Genomic DNA, 22,223 nt, shown 5'->3' on the forward strand with positions numbered 1-22,223 from the left:
CCAATCACAGTCCAAGTTACAGGATAGCCAACGATGTGCCAGGCTTGAAAATCAAACGTGTTTGAGACCTTGGATGTGTCAAGGATAGCAGCCAGCAGCGCAGCTATGAGCCGGACTGCAAGGTAAAAGCACCGACTGTGATCCAATAGTTTGTTTCATCATCGCCTAACGTCGAGCAGCGAGGCTTGGCGATATGCCAGCAGCGAAGCTGCATCATAAACGTACCCTAACGGACATTCTGAGAATCAGTACCCACCTATTCTCGTTGCGGGTAGACCACCGCCGTCAGACGGCGTTGGGGTAGACAAAGTCATGGCCGGATGTAGAGCTGGTGTTGTTAAATTTAAACACATTGCCGACCTGTCAAACAGCCTACTTGAGAATAACCAGCAATGCTTAACACTTCAGCTATCTCAAATACATGCCATATTTTCCAATAGTGTCATACAAAAGCTGATGTCTACACTCAAGACTAACAATACTTTTGAAATATGCCCTAATAGGAGGAAAATCCCAAAATATACACTGTTAAGATAAAACTGCTCCAAATATGCAACTGCATAGGCCATATACAAATGCATATAATTATCCGAAGCTTGGTTATTACTGAGTACGGTACATGTGCCTAGGCAATGCTAGCATTCATACTTATTACAATGTAAAATACTTACGACGGTCTCAACTGACCGGACCTCGTGATTATGTCACACATGAAGACTTCGGTGCTTACGGGTAATCGCGTAATTTCTGACTTGTGAAACAGTTGCCCTCTAGGGTCACCAGATGCAGAATTGAGTGCACAATTCCTGTCTTAGTAACATGCAGTTGCAATATTATAATAATAATAATAATAATAATAATAATAATGGCGTGATACGGGATGAGTGGCTCAGACAGTTGACGCGCTAGCCTTCTGACCCCAAGTTGACAGGCTCAATCCCGGCTGAGTTGGTTGGTATTTTAAGGTGCCCAAATATGTCAGCCTCGTGTCGATAGATTTACTGGCAAGTGGAAGAACTCCTGCGAGACATAATTTCTGCACCTCGGCGTCTCCGAAAACTGAAAAGTATTTAGTGAGACGTAATGCCACTTGTTATTATTATTATTATTATTATTATTATTATTATTATTATTATTATTATTATTATTATTATTATTCGGAGAGGCCTAGGGCAGATCTTTCGAGTTGATGCCATGTAGCCGACCTGCGCTCCTGTGAGGAAGGGGCCCTACGTATTACATTGTATGCATTCTAATGATTAAGATGGCACACACACCCATGCCATGGGCATTTATCATTGAAGGTTAAAATCCCCGATAGCGGCTGGGAATCGAACCCGGGATCCCTTGGACCAAAAGCGAGCAGGCTATTTTCCCACTGAGACGAATACAGTTCCAACACTAAAGTAGTAGTGAAGTGGAATGATAGGTTTGATCTTAGCTAATCACATTACCGGGCGAGTTGGCCGTGCGCGTAGAGGCGCGCGGCTGTGAGCTTGCATCCGGGAGATAGTAGGTTCGAATCCCATTATCGGCAGCCCTGAAAATGGTTTTCCGTGGTTTCCCATTTTCACACCAGGCAAATACTGGGGCTGTACCTTAATTAAGGCCACGGCCGCTTCCTTCCAACTCCTAAGCCTTTCCTATCCCATCGTCGCCATAAGACCTATCTGTGTCGGTGCGACGTAAAGCCCCTAGCAAAAAAAAAAAACAAAAAAAAGCTAATCACATTCGTATTTGAAGATACTGAAATACAGCAGTCTCGTGTCAGTAGATTCACCGGCACATTAAGTATCTCCTGCGAGGCAATATTCCGGCACCTCAGCGTCTCTGAAAACCGTGAAAGTACTTTAATAATTCAAGACTTTACCTACTTCTGTACAGAAATAATATTTTAAATTTTTTGTAGTCCTCAAAGACGAGTTTTAGGTTAACTAATGTAAATTCTTAGAATTAATCCAACAGCTGTAGATGCTTTGGATTATTTCATTATAAAGAGGGTTGTAAAGAAGACACCTGAGTTATTTACATAATCCAGACATGCGTCGCTTATGCATGTGTTACAGTCTGTGGTGATTTATTGAAGAAGGAAGTCCTTACACAGAAGTGGTCAAAGGTACGTATTTCTCCACAATGAAAGGTTGTAAATAACAAGAATGTATTTGTTTATTTAGCACCACTAATACTCCGCTTCGCTGCATGTACAACTCACAATGGGATTTATTTCATATTTGATTTATTCAAGTGCTAAATAAGTGTTTTCTTCTGTAGAATATGTACCATGCGTCTTTAGAGAAAACTTCCCGCTGGATGAAATAATACGTACGCAAGCGTACTTTGGCTGTTTTGATTTCAAAGCTCAATTTCGAACCCCGACCCCAACTTGGCCCCTTTGGCATTTCGAGAATTGTAGACTTTCCTTGGAGGTATGAAGTTCTCTAGTATAACGTTTAATGCTTCCAGTATGCATCACTATACATTGACTTCCAATGATTAGTAACAATTTATTTATTTTATGCCTCTGTTAGTGGTGAGTAAGAGCTCCAGGTCCTTTGTGGCACTACTAGGGATACCATAAAATCAAAATTCTACATCTATATAATAATATGTCCTGACTGACTGACTGACTGACTGACTGACTGACTGACTGACGGATTCATCATCGCTGAGCCAAAACTACTGGATATAGAGAAATTAATTTTTGGGGATACATTTATATTACAATGTAGGTGCTCATTAAGGGAGGATTTTTGGATATTTCATTGCTAAGGAGGTGAAAATGGGGGTGTTTTTTTACAATGAGTGTATTTATGTCTCAAAAACTTAACTGTTTAAAGAAGTGAAAATTGGCATTTGGATTCTCCTTTAAAAATAAGGAAAACATATATTTTGTTTTCGGAAAATCCTCTTAAGGGGGCTGAAAAAGATGAGCAAGGGATTGATTACCTTTTATGAGGGTACCTATATCTCAAAAACTGAAGATGTTACAATCATGAAATTGACTTTGGAAACTCCTTTAAATTAAAGAAACACGTATTTCTTGTTTTTGGAACATCTACTAAAGGGGGCGTGAACAGGAGTGACCAAGGGGGTGAATTTTTAAAATGAGCATATCTACAGTATATCTCAAAACTTAACATATTACAGATACAAAAATTAGTACTTTTAAATCTCTTTTAAAAATAAAGTAACACCGTTTTTGTTTTCGAAAAAACATTTACAGTGGTGGTGGTGGTGGTGGTGGTGGTGGTGGGGGGTAAACTGACTGATAAAGGAGGTTGAATTATTTTTATTAGGATACTGGTATCTCCAAAACCGAAGAAGTTACATATGCGAAAATTGGTACCTATTTGGGATCTCCTACAAAAGATAAAGAAATACATATTTTTTGTTTGCGGATAATTCAATTAAAGGGGTTGTAAAAAGGACTAAAAATCGGGTTGAATTATTTTTATAAAGATAGTCGTACTTATTTCTCAAAAGCTGAGGCGTTTACAGACATGAAAGTGTGTATTTGGAATCTTCTTTAAAAATAAAGGAACATGTACGTTTCGTTTTCGAAAAATCAACTTAAGTGGTGGGGTAGGTGGAAAGAAGTGAAGAAAGTATTGAATTATTTTTATGAGGATACTTATATATCAAATACTTCAGACATTAAATTTTGTATTTGGAATCTCCTATGAAAATAAAGAAACTCGTATTCTTTTCTTTTTGGAAATCCAATTAAGTGGGGAGTCGGGTGGGGGTAAATGAATTGAAAAAAGTGCTGAATTCTTTGTATGATGATACTTATATCCCAAAAACTAAGGATCTCATGGACGTGAAAATTGGTATTTGGAATAACTTTAAAAGTAAAGAAACACGCATTTTGTAGTGGGGAGAATCAATTTAAGGGAGTTTTAAAGGAGCTGAATTCCTTTTATGAGGATACAAATAATAATTGGGCTTAAAACTCTACACCCCTAAGGGGTTTTGACGGGGAGGGTGAGGAATGATGACAAAAATATGCATTTATATGACACCGTTTAATTACGAAGTTAAAATTTCAAATTATATCCAAAGTGTTAAATAACAGAAGGTTTAAAACAAATGTGACCCCTCAGAGAGTTAAAGGAGGGTTAAGATCAGAAAAAAATATTTTCATTTCTTCCTCCGAAACGGTTTAACGTACGAAGGAAAATTCCAAATTTTAATCCCTCAAACTGTCTTACAATTACATAAGTTACTCATGTGTTTAAGAGAAAAATTCGACACGACTCCTTAAGCGAGGTTGTTGAAGTATAATTTCCAATACTCATAGGTACAGAATTCCATAATCTGGTGTCTGTCACTTCAAATGACCGGCTGTGTATTGATGAGCAAGTATAATATATTTAAATGCTCTTAGGGCGCTGAAAATATTGACGTCATCCGGGAGATAGTGGGCTCGAACCCCACTCTCGACAGCCATTAAGATGGTTTTCCATGGTTTCCCCACTGTTACACCAGGCAAATGCTGGGGCTGTACTTTATTTAAGGCCATGTCCGCTTCCTTCCAACTCCTAGCCCTTTCCTATCTCGTCTTCGCCATAAGACCTATCTGTGTAGGACTGGCGTAAAACATCGTGTAAGTGATTTTATTACAGTGTTGATGGAGTGGAAGTACCTCATAGAGATCACTGTAAGTACCTGTGGGGCAATAACATATCACATTAATAGGTATTTAGAGACTGCAGTAAGGATGCAAAAGAAAGGGCGTTGAATTTATTGGTAAGACCCTAATTAGAGCATGGTTCCAGTGCTTGGGACCTTCATCAGGATTTCTTGATTCGATAACTGGAACATATCCAAAGGAAAACAGCACGATATATTTTTCTGATTGATTTTCAACAAAGAAGTAGTGTTAGAAAAATGTTCCAAACCTCGAGCTGGGATGATTAGGGAGTAAGGAGAAGTGCTGCTCGACTAACGGGTGTCAGCAGAGAGATGGTGTGGATTGATATTAGCAGACAAATAATCTTGAAAGGAATTCTCAAACTAAGAAAAGTCGTAACATGAAGATAAAGTGGGGATACAAGAGGACAAATCGGGGAGAGATGTTCGATAAATTTCCAAATTCTTTGAATTTCTTTACTACTTGTTTAACGTTGCACGATTGGATAGGAAATGGTAAAGACTGGGAAGGAAGCTTTTTTTTTTCTAGTTGCTTTACGTCGCACCGACACAGATACGTCTTTCGGCGACGATGGGACAGGGAATGGCTAGGAGTTGTAAGGAAGCGGCCGTGGCCTTAATTAAGGTACAGCCCCAGCATTTGCCTGGTGTGAAAATGGGAAACCACGGAAAACCATTTTCTGGGCTGCCGACAGTGGGGTTCGAACCTACTATCTCCCGAATACTGGATACTGGCCGCACTTAAGCGACTGCAGCTATCGGGCTCAGTGGGAAGGAAGCGGCCGTGGCTTTAACTAAGGTACAACCGCAGTATTTGCCTGGTGTTGGAATGTAAAACCATGGAAAACAATCTTTAGGGCTGTCGACAGTGGGGTTCGACCCACTATTTTCCGAATGCAAACCGACAGCGACGTGATCCAAATTACGCAACCACTCGCTCGGTAAAATAAATTAAGGAGAAGCTAGGTAAACAGGGAATCTGTCACCTGAGCGAGAGCCCTAAATGGAGATCAGTGTTTATTGAAGCTTGATAAGATGCTAGAAACTCAGCAGTAGTAGTCGGATTTCCTAATGTTACAGTAGAAGGAAGAAGGTCTATTCGGAACTCCACATCGTATGATGTCCGCATATTGTGACTTATTCATAGTTTATTCAACAAATCTTAATTAAAATCTCAGCAATACGTCGCTTAGGGGAAGTTTGGGTTAACCTGTCATGTAGTAAACATTAATAAAAGAAAGAATGTTAAAACTGACATGCAAGCACACTAAATGGCGTCAGTTTAAAATTCCGGCATACGGTAACTGTAGCCTTATTATGGTGACTGAGATGACAATGCTGCAGCTGCTGCTAATGACGACGATGATGGTAGTGGTGGTCGTGGTGCTGCTTAAACAAGGCGTGCTCGCTTCTCCTAGAAATTCGTTGTTTAAACGCCCTTCAGGAAGTCGACAAATTTGGAAACGTGATTTCCACTAATAGATATGCACATGGCCATGACATTCACTCGATCTACACGTAAACTGAGTATCAGGTTAATTCCTGGGAGCAAAGGTGGCTCGGCATACAGCTAACCACTACCTCACTTAGTGACGAGTTGACAGAGGGTGGAAGTGATTACCTTACACTTCTCCAAGGACTGCGTGCTCTGTACGGTGATCGACTTTCTGTGATGATGATGATGATGATGATGATTATGATGACGCTGTGATCTTGATTATTATTAAATACATTGTATTTGGGAAATACCGTAAACAACGAAATTTAGATTACATAACAAAAATACGAGAAACGATTATTTTAAAAATTATAAGGAAATTACATCGAAACAAAAATTGTGAAAGAAGAATTTTTACGATAACAAAAGGAAGCAAGTACCTGGTAGCCTATTTTAATACAAGAAAAAATATTATTAACAATTATATTGTTCTCTTATTTCTTAGAACAGCGATGATCTTAGACAGGCAGTTAGTTGTGCTGTTTCTCCTGGGGGTGTTATTGTCAACCATGGCCTCTGCACCACAGCCACTTTCTGGAGGAAGCAATGAGTGGGAGTGCACGAGTAATTCTTCGAATATCGAGTACAGTGTTGAGAAGTGTAACAAGACGAACAAACTCATCCTGAAGGTAAGATCCTGTTCTCTATTTTCTGTTTCATTTCTACCTTTAATGTTTATAAATTTTGTGTGTTAGTGTGCCGGGAAAACCGCACCAAAACACAGAAATACACATTTATTTCGTGGAATTCGATTAAACTAAGATTTGTGATCTCTTTAAGAGGGAATCTGGCTTCTATTTCACAAAGAAAATAATGCATAGATAATTTAAATTCTAGGCATGTGAACACAATATTTGAAGAACCCGTTACTAAGCAGTGAGATTTCTTACGAAACTTTTTGGCCCTTTCTTCTGTACCGGCAATATTACTGTTCACGATCGTGATGTGATACAAGGATCAAGATAATAGATGGAATTAAAAACTGATCGTCTTGATTCAACACGCGGCTGTCCAATAAGATCATACCTGGCGAATGTTGATGTTTTCCTGTGCACTGAGTTCTTCTTCTTCTTCTTCTTTTATTCTATGTAATTATCCATTTCCAAATTGTTTTTGGGGTCGGCACTGCTCGTAGATTTGGCCCAGTTTTACATTTGGAAACCCTTTCTGAAGCCAAAACTCTATGAGGAGGGAGTATTCACTATTGTGTGTCTATGTGGTGACAGGTCGTATGATGAGTTGTTTGTATAAGAAGATATGTGTATTATGTAGCAAGATGAATTAGCTATACGCGGCCAAATTTCCTAGCCTAATCACGAATCGAATACGGGACCTTTTGAGCCAACGCTGGCCTCACAACCGAGGAACCGGAGTTGTGCTCTGTACACATGCCTCTTCCGTTTCATCTTCTTCTACCTGGACTTTTCCAAATTAATTTTTGGGATTGGAATTTTACATGGATGTAGCACAGTTATATGGCAAGATGTCCTTCCTGACGCTAAACCTATATGGAGGGACTGCCTGTTTTTCTGGTGGTTGGTGGTGTGTTAAATGTTGTTATGACGAATACAAAAATCGAGTCCCCAAGCCCTAGGTATTGACGCAGTTAAAATCTCCGACCCAGTAAGGAATCTAACCCTACACCCTGTGAACCAAAGGCCAGTACGCCGATCATTCAGCCAAGGACACGACCGTGCATATAACGTAGTTGCGGGGCTGAGTGGCTCAGGCGGTTAAGGCCTTCTGGCCTTCTAACCCAAACTTAGCAGGTTCGACTCTGGCTTAGTCCGGTGGTATTTGAAGGTGCTCAAATACGACAGTCTCGTGTCGGTAGATTTTCAGGCACGTAAAAGAACTCCTGCGGGACTAAATTCCCACCTCGGCGTCTCCGAAGACCGTAAAAGTAGTTAGTGGGACGTAAAGCAATTAACTTTATTATTATTATTATTATTATTATTATTATTATTATTATTATTATTATTATTATGTAGTTAATGTAAGGAAGTTGCTTTGATAGTCTGAATTACCACGCGTGGATGACAACTCTTACTAATATACACATCTGAATATTTGTTTGTCGGTATATTTTTTTAACACAATTACCTGACCAATCAAGCTCAAATTCTGAAAGGTTATAGCCAGTACGTTTGGTTGACATAATATATGCTTACCTTTCTTCAGTATCTTGGCCCGATTTATGAAGGCGACTATTTATATGTTCATGTATGTTGATCATGCACATATTTTATCTGTTAAAACCAAAATACACACACTATTTTCACAATTATGCTTAAATTGCTTATGTTATGAGCGCTACTATGGATTGACTATAGCTCTAGCGCCATCAGATGCAAACCTGGATGTACAATGTACAGCTTTACAACAACAGTAGTGAATCCTGGCTGTGTTACATATCCTTATCATCTCCCGAATCACGTCCTCGCTTTTTACTGCATATCGTATTTTAATGACGTTTCTGTGGCTTCTTGATAGTCTTTTAATTTTCATCAATGGTACTCCACGTGGCTAAGATTATTTACAAACAGAGAGCTCATAACAGGTATAGCAACTTAGTCGTCCATCACCGTATATAACAAGTACCTGTTCAGCCAAGTTTGCCATTCTTCACCCATCCTATTTTCACGCAGCCCTGAAGCATGACACGGTATTAAAAATAGCAGAACCGAGCTCGATAGCTGCAGTCGCTTAAGTGCGGCCAGTATTCAGTATTCGGGAGGTAGTGGGTTCGAACCCCACTGTCGGCAGCCCTGAAGATGGTTTACCGTGGTTTCCCATTTTCACACCTTAATTAAGGCCACGGCCGCTTCCATCCCACTCCTAGACCTTTCCTGTCCCATCGTCGCCATAAGACCTATCTGTGTCGGTGCGACATAAAGCAACTAGCCAAAAATAGGAAAAGGGAGAGGAGGAAAATAAAAAAGATGGCGGTAGGCTGTCACTATTTTAACAGCCGCGGGGATTTGAGGGTCTCATAAACTCACTCTTTGTGAAAAAACATGATAAATATTGCCATTGTTGCCATTTATTAATACCTGGTTACCAGCCATTAAGGATTTACGTAGGTAGTTCCCTTCCCTGTCCCTTCGGTATTGTTATTTCGTTTCGGTGTTTTTCAAATTCTTACGTTCCTCATCGCCAGATGTTTCATTCCAGGCTTGTGTCAATGTCATACCTTCGCATGGGCGCATGACTGTTATGTAACTCTCTCAGTCTGATTCTGATGGTTCCGTCAGCTTCCGCTCGAACGCTAGCGCTGTACCACGTCTGGGGAGCCATCTGGTGACAAATGAACGTACCATTTCCACTTCTATTGAGTAACGTCTAAATTCAAACCTCATTGTTTTAGAAGCCTTTCTCGTGGACAGTCGAGATTTTCTTCTGATGACGCAGAGCAAAGTTCTCCTTATTTTCTCGATACGGCATAAGCCCAAAAGTCTATATTATGTCTATAAGATAAATATTATGTGGATAATAAATCGTATTCAGTAGAACGTGGGACACTTTAAATGTGCTTAATAACTCTGTGTAGTATGCGTCTGTCACACGAGAAATAATTTAAGAGTCGGGAGTAATATTACAAGTAAGATCACTAAATGAATTGCCCAATGTTCTGGGATAGTTGCTCGGCACAACATTCAAATTAAAGTGATGTTTGAGAAAATCAAATGCCTTTTCATTTCCTTGGATATCGATATTAAAAGACCATCGTGATGATTGGCTCATTAACATCCATATAAAACTCGTCGTCTGTCACCAGACTTGATTCAAAGCAATGTACGAGTGTGTACTAGGAAGAAACTGAGCGCACGAGTGAACACAGCGCCATCTTATAACAGCGTGTGCGTGTGACTTCACATTTAGTACAAATTTTGCCTAACTTTGAAGCGCTATTTCATAAAAACTACGTTTGAGATTCTTCTTCTTCTTCTTCTTCTTCTTCTTCTTCTTATTATTATTATTATTATTATTATTATTATTATTATTATTATTATTATTTGCAACAGGTAGCTTCCTCTTTCGCCTGCCTATTGAAACATTACATATAATCGTAAGTTAAATAGTCTCGGCGTTATACACGTTCTTCCCAAACATTAGAAGCGTCTTAACTTGTTTTTTCCAAGTACCCATTATCGAGGAACGGAAGTCTACATTAAAACTGTTCGTGTTGAAAAAATGCAATAATATTCACCTTCCTGATCAATTACATTACACACATTTTTATGGTGTATTAATGTCGCGCTAATTTGAGTAGATTTCTGGAGCCGATAGCATAGCAAAATGCTAGGGAGGAAGTGGCCTCGGCCTTAGTTAATGCACTGCCTCAGCATTGGCCTGAATAAAATTGCGTTACGCTTCCTTTCTACAGAACCTGCATGCTCTTTTAGCTTCGTTTACTTCTTCCCGCACACCCTGCATGTGATAATTTGATAATTTTGGTTGAAATAATTCGGATGCTTCTCTAAGCAAGATCAGAACGGGTATTAGAAGTACTGTAAGGCGTCATTCGAGACAGCTCCTCCTCATCCGAAAAGATGGCCTAAACGCGCCAGGAAGTTATTTACTGTAGCAGTCTTCGCATGCTCTGACTGAGATTAACATCTAGCGGTCCCCGTGAGGTACATTCACTCCAACACAGTAATTAAAACTGAGAGAATTTTTCACCTTAGTAAACTTACAACCACCGAGCGAGTTGGCCTTGTGGTTAGGGTCGCGCAATTGTGAGCTTGCATTCGGGAGATCGTGGATTCGAATCCCGCCATCGGTAACCCTGAAGACGGTCTTCCCTAGTTTCAACTTTTCGCACAAGGCAAATGGTGGAGCTGTACCTTACTTAAGGCCGAGACCGTTACCTTCCAAATCCTGTCAATCAATCAATAAATCAATCAATCAATCAATCAATCAATCAATCAATCAATCAATCAATCAATCAATCAATCAATCAATCAATCAATCAATCAATCAATCAATCAATCAATCAATAAATAAATAAATCAATCAATCAATCAATCAATCATTCAATGATCTGCATTTAGTGTGGTCGCCCAGGTGGCAGATTCCCTAATAATTCTTTATCTCATATTCACATTTACTTCTAATTGCTTACCTAGCTTTTTCTTAAATATTTTCAACGAACTTGGAATTTTATCGAGCATTTCCCTTAATAATTTATTCTAATCCCTTACTTCTCGTCCTATAAGCGAATATTTGCCCCAATCTGTCCTCTTGAATTACAACTTTCTCTTCATATTACGATCTTTCTTACTTTTAAAAGCTCTAGTCAAGCTTATTCTTCTACTTATGTCATTCCACGTCAACTCACCCCTGACAGCTCATAACATACCAGATAGTAAAACTACTCTTTTTTCGGAAATCACCCAGAAAAAATCGTGCTGCTTTCCTTGAATTTTCTCCACTTCTCGTATGAAGTAGTCCTGGTGAGGTTCCCATACATTGGAGACATTCTCTAACTGCGGTCTTACCAGAGACATACAGTCCCTCTCCTTTACATTCTTATTACAACCCCTAAATACTCTCACAACCATGTGAAGAGATCTATAACCTTTCGTAACTCCCTCGTTAATTCGAATACCCCAATAACGATCATTCCTTATATTAACACCTGGGTACTTACATTGTTCCCCATGAGATACTATCACGCCATCAACACAATAATTAAAATTGTTAGGACGTTTCCTTTTGGTGAAACGCACAACTTGACTTTTCATCCCATTTACATCTCACTACATTGTTTTACCTAAGTCCTCCTGCTGTCCCTCATTAACCTATAACTCATTTACTACTCTACACAGTATAACATCGTCTGAAAATATCCGTACCTGTGATCCCAGATTTTTACTAGAGATGGGTAAGAATAGTTCACCGGAAGGTCTGGTATCAGAACTGCTCAGTCCCGGAAATGATTTGTTCTTTGGGATCAGTTCTTTAATTCCTATTCTTCTCTCTCTGTAACATTCGAAAGAGTCCCAGGCGGCTGGGCTGCCGACAATGGCCCCTTGACCAGTACGTGCTTATGTTATACACTGACTGACAGAGCAAATGCAACACCAAGAAGGAGTTGTCAGAACTTTATGCCAATTGCAGGGTAGACTGACGTCACTGAGGTATGCTCATGATGTGAAATGCGCCGCTGTGCTGCGCACGTAGCGAACGATAAATGGGACACGGCGTTGGCGAATGGCCCACTTCGTACCGTGATTTCTCAGCCGACAGTCATTGTAGAACGTGTTGTCGTGTGCCACAGGACACGTGTATAGCTAAGAATGCCGGGCCGCCGTCAACGGAGGCATTTCCAGCAGACAGACGACTTTACGAGGGGTATGGTGATCGGGCTGAGAAGGGCAGGTTGGTCGCTTCGTCAAATCGCAGCCGATACCCATAGGCATGTGTCCACGGTGCAGCGCCTGTGGCGAAGATGGTTGGCGCAGGGACATGTGGCACGTACGAGGGGTCCAGGCGCAGCCCGAGTGACGTCAGCACGCGAGGATCGGCGCATCCGCCGCCAAGCGGTGGCAGCCCCGCACGCCACGTCAACCGCCATTCTTCAGCATGTGCAAGACACCCTGGCTGTTCCAATATCGACCAGAACAATTTCCTGTCGATTGGTTGAAGGAGGCCTGCACTCCCGGCGTCCGCTCAGAAGACTACCATTGACTCCACAGCATAGACGTGCACGCCTGGCATGGTGCCGGGCTAGAGCGACTTGGATGAGGGAATGGCGGAACGTCGTGTTCTCCGATGAGTCACGCTTCTGTTCTGTCCGTGATAGTCACCGCAGACGAGTGTGGCGTCGGCGTGGAGAAAGGTCAAATCCGGCAGTAACTGTGGAGCGCCCTACCGCTAGACAACGCGGCATCATGGTTTGGGGCGCTATTGCGTATGATTCCACGTCACCTCTAGTGCGTATTCAAGGCACGTTAAATGCCCACCGCTACGTGCAGCATGTGCTGCGGCCGGTGGCACTCCCGTACCTTCAGGGGCTGCCAATGCTCTGTTTCAGCAGGATAATGCCCGCCCACACACTGCTCTCATCTCCCAACAGGCTCTACGAGGTATACAGATGCTTCCGTGGCCAGCGTACTCTCCGGATCTCTCACCAATCGAACACGTGTGGGATCTCATTGGACGCCGTTTGCAAACTCTGCCCCAGCCTCGTACGGACGACCAACTGTGGCAAATGGTTGACAGAGAATGGAGAACCATCCCTCAGGACACCATCCGCACTCTTATTGACTCTGTACCTCGACGTGTTTCTGCGTGCATCGCCACTCGCGGTGGCCCTACATCCTACTGAGTCGATGCCGTGCGCATTGTGTAACCTGCATATCGGTTTGAAGTAAACATCAATTATTCGTCCGTGCCGTCTCTGTTTTTTCCCCAACTTTCATCCCTTTCGAACCACTCCTTCTTGGTGTTGCATTTGCTCTGTCAGTCAGTGTACCTGCTCGCGCTTCACACCACAGCACTCCTATGCACCTTTAAAAATTAAAGATCATGATTGTTTTAAAGGGCATAGCAATGAAGTTCGGTGATTCCACATTATTAATATTTTGATTATGACATTTGTGCTATGATTTCAAACCCTCTAAATGTCACATAACGTGCGGTTGAATTAGGCGTATTTTAGCTTAGAGTACTTTACATCACGAACACGAAAATGTAAAAAACTGTGTCGATACTTACATAAATTTAGGTCAAGGTGGCTTATTTTTAGCTATTTGCTTTACGTGGCACCGACACAGATAAGTCTTATGGCGACAATGGGACAGGGACGGTCTAGGAATGGGAAGGAAGAGGCCGTGGCCTTAATTAAGGTACACCCCCAGCATTTGCCTGGTGTGAAAGTGGAAAACCATGGGAAACCATCTTCAGGGCTGCCGACAGTGGGGTTCGAACCCACTATCTCCCGGATGCGACCTCACAGCTGCGCGCTCCTAACCGCACGGCCAACTCGCCCGGTTAGGTCAAGCTTTATGCTTTCCCTACTGGTGTTTCGTATTGCTATCAATCTGCACAAGTAAAATTACATTTCACTAGAAAGTTCTTTCCACGCATTCCTGTAGAAGAGTCCCGGGCCAATCCTCTGCTTAATCTTACTCGTACTCCTACTCCTAGCCCCATCACGACCCGCTCAAATCGCATGCAAGCGTCTCATCGGTCGGTTGGGACTAAAAGAACTGCAGCTCCGCAGCTAGTCTCTCGGCACGAAAATTTAAAGATTATGTAGGCACTTACATAAATATACGCTAAGTTTTATGGTTTCGCAACTGGTATCACATAATTCAATCAATCTACACAAATCTACAAATTTATATTTCACTAATCTCTGGCCAACCTTCTCTTCTGATTAGTCTTACTCCTACTCTTAATTCCACGATCTTCATTGCTAAATGGTTAGCGTGCTGGCCTTTGGTCACAGCGGTGCCAGGTTCGATTCCCGGCAGGGTCGGGAATTTTAACCATTATTGGTTAATTTCGCCGGCACGGGGGCTGGGTGTATGTGTCGTCTTCATCACGATTTCGTCCTCGTCACGACGCGCAGGTCGCCTACGGGTGTCAAATCAAAAGACCTGCAGCTGGCGAGCCGAACTTGTCCTCGGACACTCTCGGCACTAGAAGCTATACGTCATTTCATTTCAGTTCCATGATGCCCCGCTCATATTGCATTCAAGCGTCTCATTGGTCGGTTGGGACTTAAAGAACTACAACTCCGTTGCTGGTCCTGGTCATCCCGAGGAGCAGTTCTATAGGAGCAGTTCACTTATATCAGTTATATTTATGAGAAAATATAAAGGTCCAATAATAACGTCCTGCGGAACCCCCTTCCCTCTTAAACATTACAGGATCAGATAACGCTTCACCTACTTTAATTCTCTGAGTTCTAGTTTCTAGAAATGTAGCCGCCCTTTCAGTCACTCCTCTGTTCAGTCCAGAGGTGCTCACGCTGGGCATTTCGTCCCGCGGGCACACAGCACTGTATAAGGCCTGTTTTCACATGTAGGACTGTGCTGCGACTGTGCTTCGACCGTGCAGTGTCGTCCGCAATCGCCAAACAGTATAAACCATTCCATTTACATTGAACAGCAGTTGAGTATTTTCACATGTAGGACTGTGTCCCTACCGTGTTGGTACCGTGCTGTCATGGATCGCCAAGCAGAGCGATTACGGCCCACACAGTCGTCGCCTGGTCTCAGCACAGTACCACATGTGAAAATTAGAAACGGTCGCCCTAGTGTCGCCAAGCCGGACTTCCGTCTTATTTCGGTGGTAATCGGAAGCACTCGGTCGTACGTGATCCAGTGACCAACGAGCACAGAATAACATAGAGTGCGCAATGCACTGTCTGAGTACTGTGCTCGTTGGTTGAGATACATTGTGTGATAGTCTGCAGTAGTAGGGTGACGCAGTTGTCTTCCTTAAAAATAGACGAACAAGTGATAATTTTAGTTCAACAACATGAATGCCTTTATAATTCTTATTTCTCTTCTTCTTTTGTTGTAAAACAATGTACGCTGCGCAGGCAATAACTACGTCTTCTTCGTTCGGATCCATGTCTCCAACCTGTGAGCACAGATGCAATGAACAAGGACCACACGACCACAGCACAATCGCAGCACAGTCCTACATGTGAAAAGACAGAGTAGGCGACACCGCCGTAGCACGGTCGAAGCACAGCAGGCGATGAGCGTATACAATTCAGACACAGTGTCGTGGTTACGTCACAGGCCGTGAAGGTTCAGCGAAGTTCAACCATCACTGCGGCGATACCGGAGTTTGAAATGGAGGTAGAAAATTAATGGAAGAAAGAGGGCAGAAATGCACGTTATATTCAATTTTCGTTGTAATAATAATGTTATTTGCTTTACGTCCCACTAACTGCTCTTTTACGGTTTTCGGAGACGCCGAGGTGCCGGAATTTAGTCCCGCGGTATTTCTTTTACGTGCCAGTAAACCTACCGACACGAGGCTGACGTATTTGAGCACCTCCAAATACCACCCGACTGAGCCAGGATCGAACCTGTCAAGTGGGGATCAGAAGGCCAGCGCCTCAACCGTCTGAGCCACTCAGCCCGGCATTTACGTTGTAAGACATGTTATTTATATTCATAGCAGTTTATGTATTTTGACAGGATGTAATGAAGAGTTAGGTCAAGTACCTGAAATATTTTTGTACTGTACGTAGTGGATTATTATATTCAATATTATATTTTAGGAGGTGCTTTAGAAATATTTCTATAGTTCATTCCATGTTAAGAAAACAGTGTCGCCCTTATGACAGCAAGGTTGCCATATAGAACGGCTCTGCTCAACAGCATCATAGGAAAAAGGCGGCAGGTATACCTATTTGCGACGCTCAATAAGTAAGTTCAAATTGAAAGGAGGAAGAAACTAAGCTGCAAATTATTTTTATGAATTCAAGAGGTCAGATGATTTAGAGGGAGCTCATTTTGGTTTCCAGCGTATAATGGAAAAATAGCGCTGCATACATTTGTGAAATCTTTTAATTTCAAGATAAAAGGGAGAAGAAACTAAGCTACAAATTACTTTTTGAAATGTAGGATACAGAGATAGACAACAGATGATTTCTATAGACGGGGTGGTGGGGGGTGGGAGTGGGGGGGTGGGAGGGTGCTGCAATTTATTGGATCTAACATATTTGCCCAGGCAACACCGGGCACTACTGCGCCGTCGTATATTCACACGAATGGAATGGTAAAAATGAAATTAGCTGAGAAAAAAGTGGTAAAAGTGAAAATAAAATGCGCTTAATAAACTACAGCTAAATGACAAAACCAGACAAAGGTGAAAATGACAGCTAATTTCTGTATCAGTATAGGTCATGGCGTGATATATCGCTGCACACCACAGCATCAAAATCTTCAGTAATGTCTACGAGAATATAATAAAAATACACACACAAACACACACACACAGAGAGAGAGAGAGAGAGAGAGAGAGAGAGAGAGAGAGAGAGAGAAATGACTTCTTTTCAACAGTGACAAGCTGCTGACGATTCACAGCGTAACGGATAATGCGTTTCATGTACCAAAGCAACTCAGAAGGAGGGCAACAAAGCGATGGCTCTTCCCGCCATTGTGCTTCCTCCCTGCGAATGCATTTACGAAACTGAGAAAGTTTAGTAGTTACTTTAACAACCCACGGGCACAAAAATGCCTCATCATTTTTCTTTCTTTCATAATACAATATAAATTACATTATAATATTCCTTAATCATGAGGAATTATGCGTGCCTGAGAGGGGGTATGTTCACTCATTGTAGGTCCGTAAGAGCAATACTGTTTTCTTAACATGGAATGATCTATAGTATAATGCGGAGTTAAGGTGGACAAGCCATGGCTTGTGGTTGCTTAGGTTTAAATTATCTGATAAACTCATCAACAATGCAATCACGCTTACCGGGAATAACATCAGTTTGGTTATTTACTCGAAGGCATAGTGTAATTTTTTTTTTTTTTTTTTTTTGCAAGTTGCTTTACGTCGCACCGACACAGATAAGTCTTACGATGACGATGGACAGGAAAGTGCTAGGAGTGGGAAGGAAGCGTCCGTGGCCCTATTTAAGGTACAGCCCCAGCATTTGCCTGGCGTGAATATCGGAAACAACGGAAAACAATCTTCAGGGCTGCCGTTTGTGGAATTCGAACCCACTATCTCCCGAATACTGGATACTGGCCACACTTAAGCGACTGCAGCTATCGAGCTCGGTGAAGGCATAGTGTTTATCTATTTGGTAAATTCATCTAAATTGTTGTTGTTGTTGTTGTTGTTGTTGTACTTTAATCTTGGTTAATATATACTTTTGTCCTCACTCGTGATGGAACTCCCTCGCCATTTTGATGCTAACTATTATCATCGGCAGCCTGATAAGTTTTAAATACTATTTTCAGAAATTCAGTGAACAGGGAGAGTCACATAACGCTACAACACTGTGCAAAATCAAGCATTAGACTTACTGATTTATGTAAATATATAACGTTTTGCTGAATAAATAACAGGGATTTTTTTTTTACTTTTTTTCTGTCATTCCCATCCAAGAAATTGTAAGTCGTACCTTGTACGCTTAAACCCTGTATCTCTGTTAATTGAAACACAAAAGTTATAACGTATCATCCGTTTTATTTGAATGTATAAATATAATAAAATTGACTATTAAACTCACCAACAATGCAATCATGCTTATCGGGAATACCATCAGTTTGGTTATGTATTTGAAGGCATAGTGGATATCTATGTGGTAAATGCCTTTACATTATTGTTGTTGTTGTTGTTGTTGTTGTTGTTGTTGTTGTTGTTGTTGTTGTTGTTGTTGTTGTTGTTGTACTTCAATCTTGGATAAATTAAATATCAATGCCCTCGCTGGTGATGAAACTCCCTTGCCATTTAGAGACTAACTATTAACATCGGACGCCTGATAAGTTTTAAATACTATTTTCAGAAATTCAGTGAACAGGGAAAGCCACATAACATTGCAACAATGTACAAAATCAAGCATTAGACTTGCTGGTTTATGTAAATATATTACGTTTTGCTGAATGAATAACAGGAATATATTGAAAACGTTGATTTTCTTTGCGATTTACTTTTAATACTGTACCCGATTCAACAATTCGCTGAGTAGTGGATAAGAGCTTCACATTGCTTCACTTCCCTGCCAAGTGTGTTCGCTCTCTCGCTTCCTAGCCGTACTGGTCTAGCTTCAACGGGCACCCAGCTGAGCACCTCTAGTCTAGTCTAATAGTCCTCATTTTCGTCAGTAGTGTTTCGCGATCTAGCCTATCAAAATCCTTGGATAGGTCAATAACGACACATTCCATTTCACTTTCTGGATTTCAAATATCTGGTATATCTTCTGGAATCTTACAAGTTAAGCCACACTGGAATGTCCTTTCTGAAACACGAAATGCCTTCTATCAGACCAGTTAGCAATTTCGCTAACGTGTCTTATATAATAAGAAAGAATGCTTTCCCAGAGCTTACATGCAACATATGTCAAGCTAATTGGGCTGTTATTATTCCCTTATACGCTGTGGCCACTATAGCAGGTCGCCATTCATCTGGTATAGCTCCTTCATGCAATCAGTAATAAGGTAATCAGGTAATCAGGTAAAGTAATCAGGTATGATGCTATATCCCAACCCAATTCCTTGAGTGTATCGTTAGAAATCTTATATATTCCAACTAAGTCCTACTGTCTTCTTTTGTATCTTGATGGACATATTTGTATTACAAATTTTAAACATTCCTTCCATTGAAGCATGATATTTAACACATAATACGCTATAACATACCATTATACAGTATCGTATTTCGTACGTTGACGGAGCGAAAACTTACGACACATGGTAGAATTGCGAATAGAACTAAGCACAACAAAACATGTGTTTATTATGCTACCTTTTTCCTATCCTATTACACACAGAACACTTAAATTTTATTTATGCTTTATATAGTACTTCTGTAACCCAAAAAATGAAATAAGACATGATTTATGCATTCATTTCCAACATGCTTTAAATCATATGTGTAAAATCATATTTTAAATGCATTTTTCTCTAAAGGTATACTTTGCTCTGGAACCGTTGAACCATTTGAAGTAAACCCCCTGTGGGTGGGGGACGCAGACGAAGAATTCACCCACGGTATCCCCTGCTTGTCGTACGAGGCGACTAAAAGGAGAGACCAATGGATGATTGGATTAGAACCATGAAACTACTTGTGATTAGTACCACCACGCGGAGAACTCAATGGGTTGCTATTACTTGCGCGTAGTACCACTATGTTAGGTACCAAATAGGTTTGTGATTGGTAGCACGCAGGAGCACCGCGCGGTCAGACTTTTACGGTACCTGTAATTAGTAGCACTTTATGAGCGACACCAGGGTTCGGGCTTGCCTATGATTAGTACCCACTATATAAGAAACACCACGGGATAGTACGAGTCCCTGTGGTTAGTACACTTAGGTGATGAAAACCATAGGTTTGCGTTCCCTGTCAATGGCGCCGCTATGTGCGAAACACCATAGGTCCGTATTACATGTGCTAATTTCATAACCTGTCAGTAGTACCATAATGTGTGGAATACCGCGAGTCTACGATACTTTTGATTAGTACCGCACCATGTCAAATACCATGGTTCTACTTTCCAAGCGATAAGTACCATTTTGAGAGGCCGATAACCTATATTTTGGACCCCTTTAGCTTGTAAGCATCACCGATTCAGTATTGAGCTATAGAAGCAGTCCTTTGGTCAGTATTACTATTGTTTTCCGTCAGTTTCTGAGACTGAGGCCTTTTGTGTCGGCTCCACTGATTGTTTTAAATTCATATCCATTCGTTCATTTTTCGTCCTCACGCTTTGAATTCTGGTCAGTGGAGGATTTTGGATTTTATTTTTTCATTGCATTTCGTACCATCAGGGCCCGATGACCTAGATGTTAGGCCCCTTAAAACAACAAGCATCATCATCATCATCATTTGAAGTAATATTTGTTGACGGTTTCCATAGGGACAGTAGCTATATAATAGGTGAAAGATATCTAGAAAATAAGTCAAATGGGGATCGCAAAAAAAAAAAATCAATGCTGTAAAAATATTAAAATATGGTAGTTCATGCTTAATAATTTTCACCACGTTGTTCGGTAACTTAATAAATCATCTAATATGTAAATCTATGTCTATAAATCGTACGTATGAAGTATAGTTGCTCTCCCTGGGTCACATTCTGCGAAAAGTGCACGTTTAGAGAAAATTAATTGCAAAAGAATACTTTACACATAAAATTTAGAATTTTTTGTGTGGTAATGAATGCATAAATCATGCCATATATTTTTTAGGTTAAAGAAGAACTGTATAATGCATGTGTAAACGTTGAGTGTTCTATGTGTAATAAGATGGGAATAAGGTGGCGTCATAAGAACATGTATTGTTTTGCCTAGTTATATTTCCAACTCTATCAGGTGCCCTTAAGTTACTTTGAATAAGTCGACACAGAAAGAGAATGACTTCCTTCTTTACAAGACATCTTAATCACCATGAGGTAAATGTCAGTACTTCGCTGGTATTAGTCACCCTCTCTGGCTGGGAAATATCCTTATATCTTTATATACTGCTGATTACAAATTTCTGTATTCTGTAATTTCTTTCATATACACAAAAACATTAAACTATAGTAAACTGAACAAGCAATGCGAAAGGTAACAACAGTACTTCGAATCAAAAACTCTTTCTCCAGTACTATCAGTTCTGAGATCGAAATTTCAACACAAGGCCCTTTGATTCCCTGAACCCATTATATTTCCAAATGATTCACATTTTTCATTTGTACACTGTGATATGTATTATCTAGATTTACGAAACATAGGTATTTACTGTCTATCCCTCTTGTATAATTTTTCAACTAATTCAATCTTACTAAAAATTTGGCTCTGATTCCGTCTCTGTTATCTGAAACTACACTGAATTTCATTCAACTTAATATCCATCATTGACTGCATCTGGTTTAAATATCTCTGAACATCTTACCTGATACACTGACCATATAAATATCCACGTATTTCTACCAATCCTTTCCAAACATTGTATTCACTAGGAAATTAAGTATGAATTTACCGAAATATACTGCGTATAAACTGGTTTGGGATATAATAATAATGTCTAACTTCATTTTTACGGTTTTATGAGACGCCGAGTTGCCGGAGTTTTGTCTATCGGGAGTTCTTTTATGTGCAAGTAAATCTATGGAAACAGGGCTGACGTATTTAACCACCGTCAAATACAACTGGACAGAGAGAGGATTGAACTCGCCAAGTTGGGCTCAGAAGGCTAGCGGTCTACCACCTGAGAAAATCAGCCGGCACGCTGTTACCCTGTTTTACTTATTTTTAGATAGTTTCATTTCTTTCTACATATTCCGCGATTTAATCTCAAGTCTCATTATATATTTTAAATATGTAAAACCAATAATCAATTATATCACAAAATTTATACCAATAAGTATTAGTTTGTAAATGTG

The 22,223-nt window shown here is 40.7% G+C and overlaps 1 protein-coding gene across 1 annotated transcript in view; it reads left to right on the top strand.

The window, feature by feature from the left end:
* Positions 1 to 1,975: 1,975 nt before the first annotated feature.
* The window catches only part of LOC136875592 (uncharacterized), a 38,860-nt gene continuing 18,612 nt past the window's right edge, over positions 1,976 to 22,223 (top strand). Inside the window, exons 1-2 of the mRNA XM_067149134.2 lie at positions 1,976 to 2,116; positions 6,597 to 6,780. Coding sequence (XP_067005235.2) covers positions 6,604 to 6,780 — 177 coding nt within the window. The 5' untranslated portion in view covers positions 1,976 to 2,116; positions 6,597 to 6,603. The remainder of the gene's footprint in view (positions 2,117 to 6,596; positions 6,781 to 22,223) is intronic.

The sequence above is a fragment of the Anabrus simplex genome, chromosome 6 (genome assembly GCF_040414725.1).
Source record: "Anabrus simplex isolate iqAnaSimp1 chromosome 6, ASM4041472v1, whole genome shotgun sequence".
Classification (NCBI taxonomy): domain Eukaryota; kingdom Metazoa; phylum Arthropoda; class Insecta; order Orthoptera; family Tettigoniidae; genus Anabrus; species Anabrus simplex.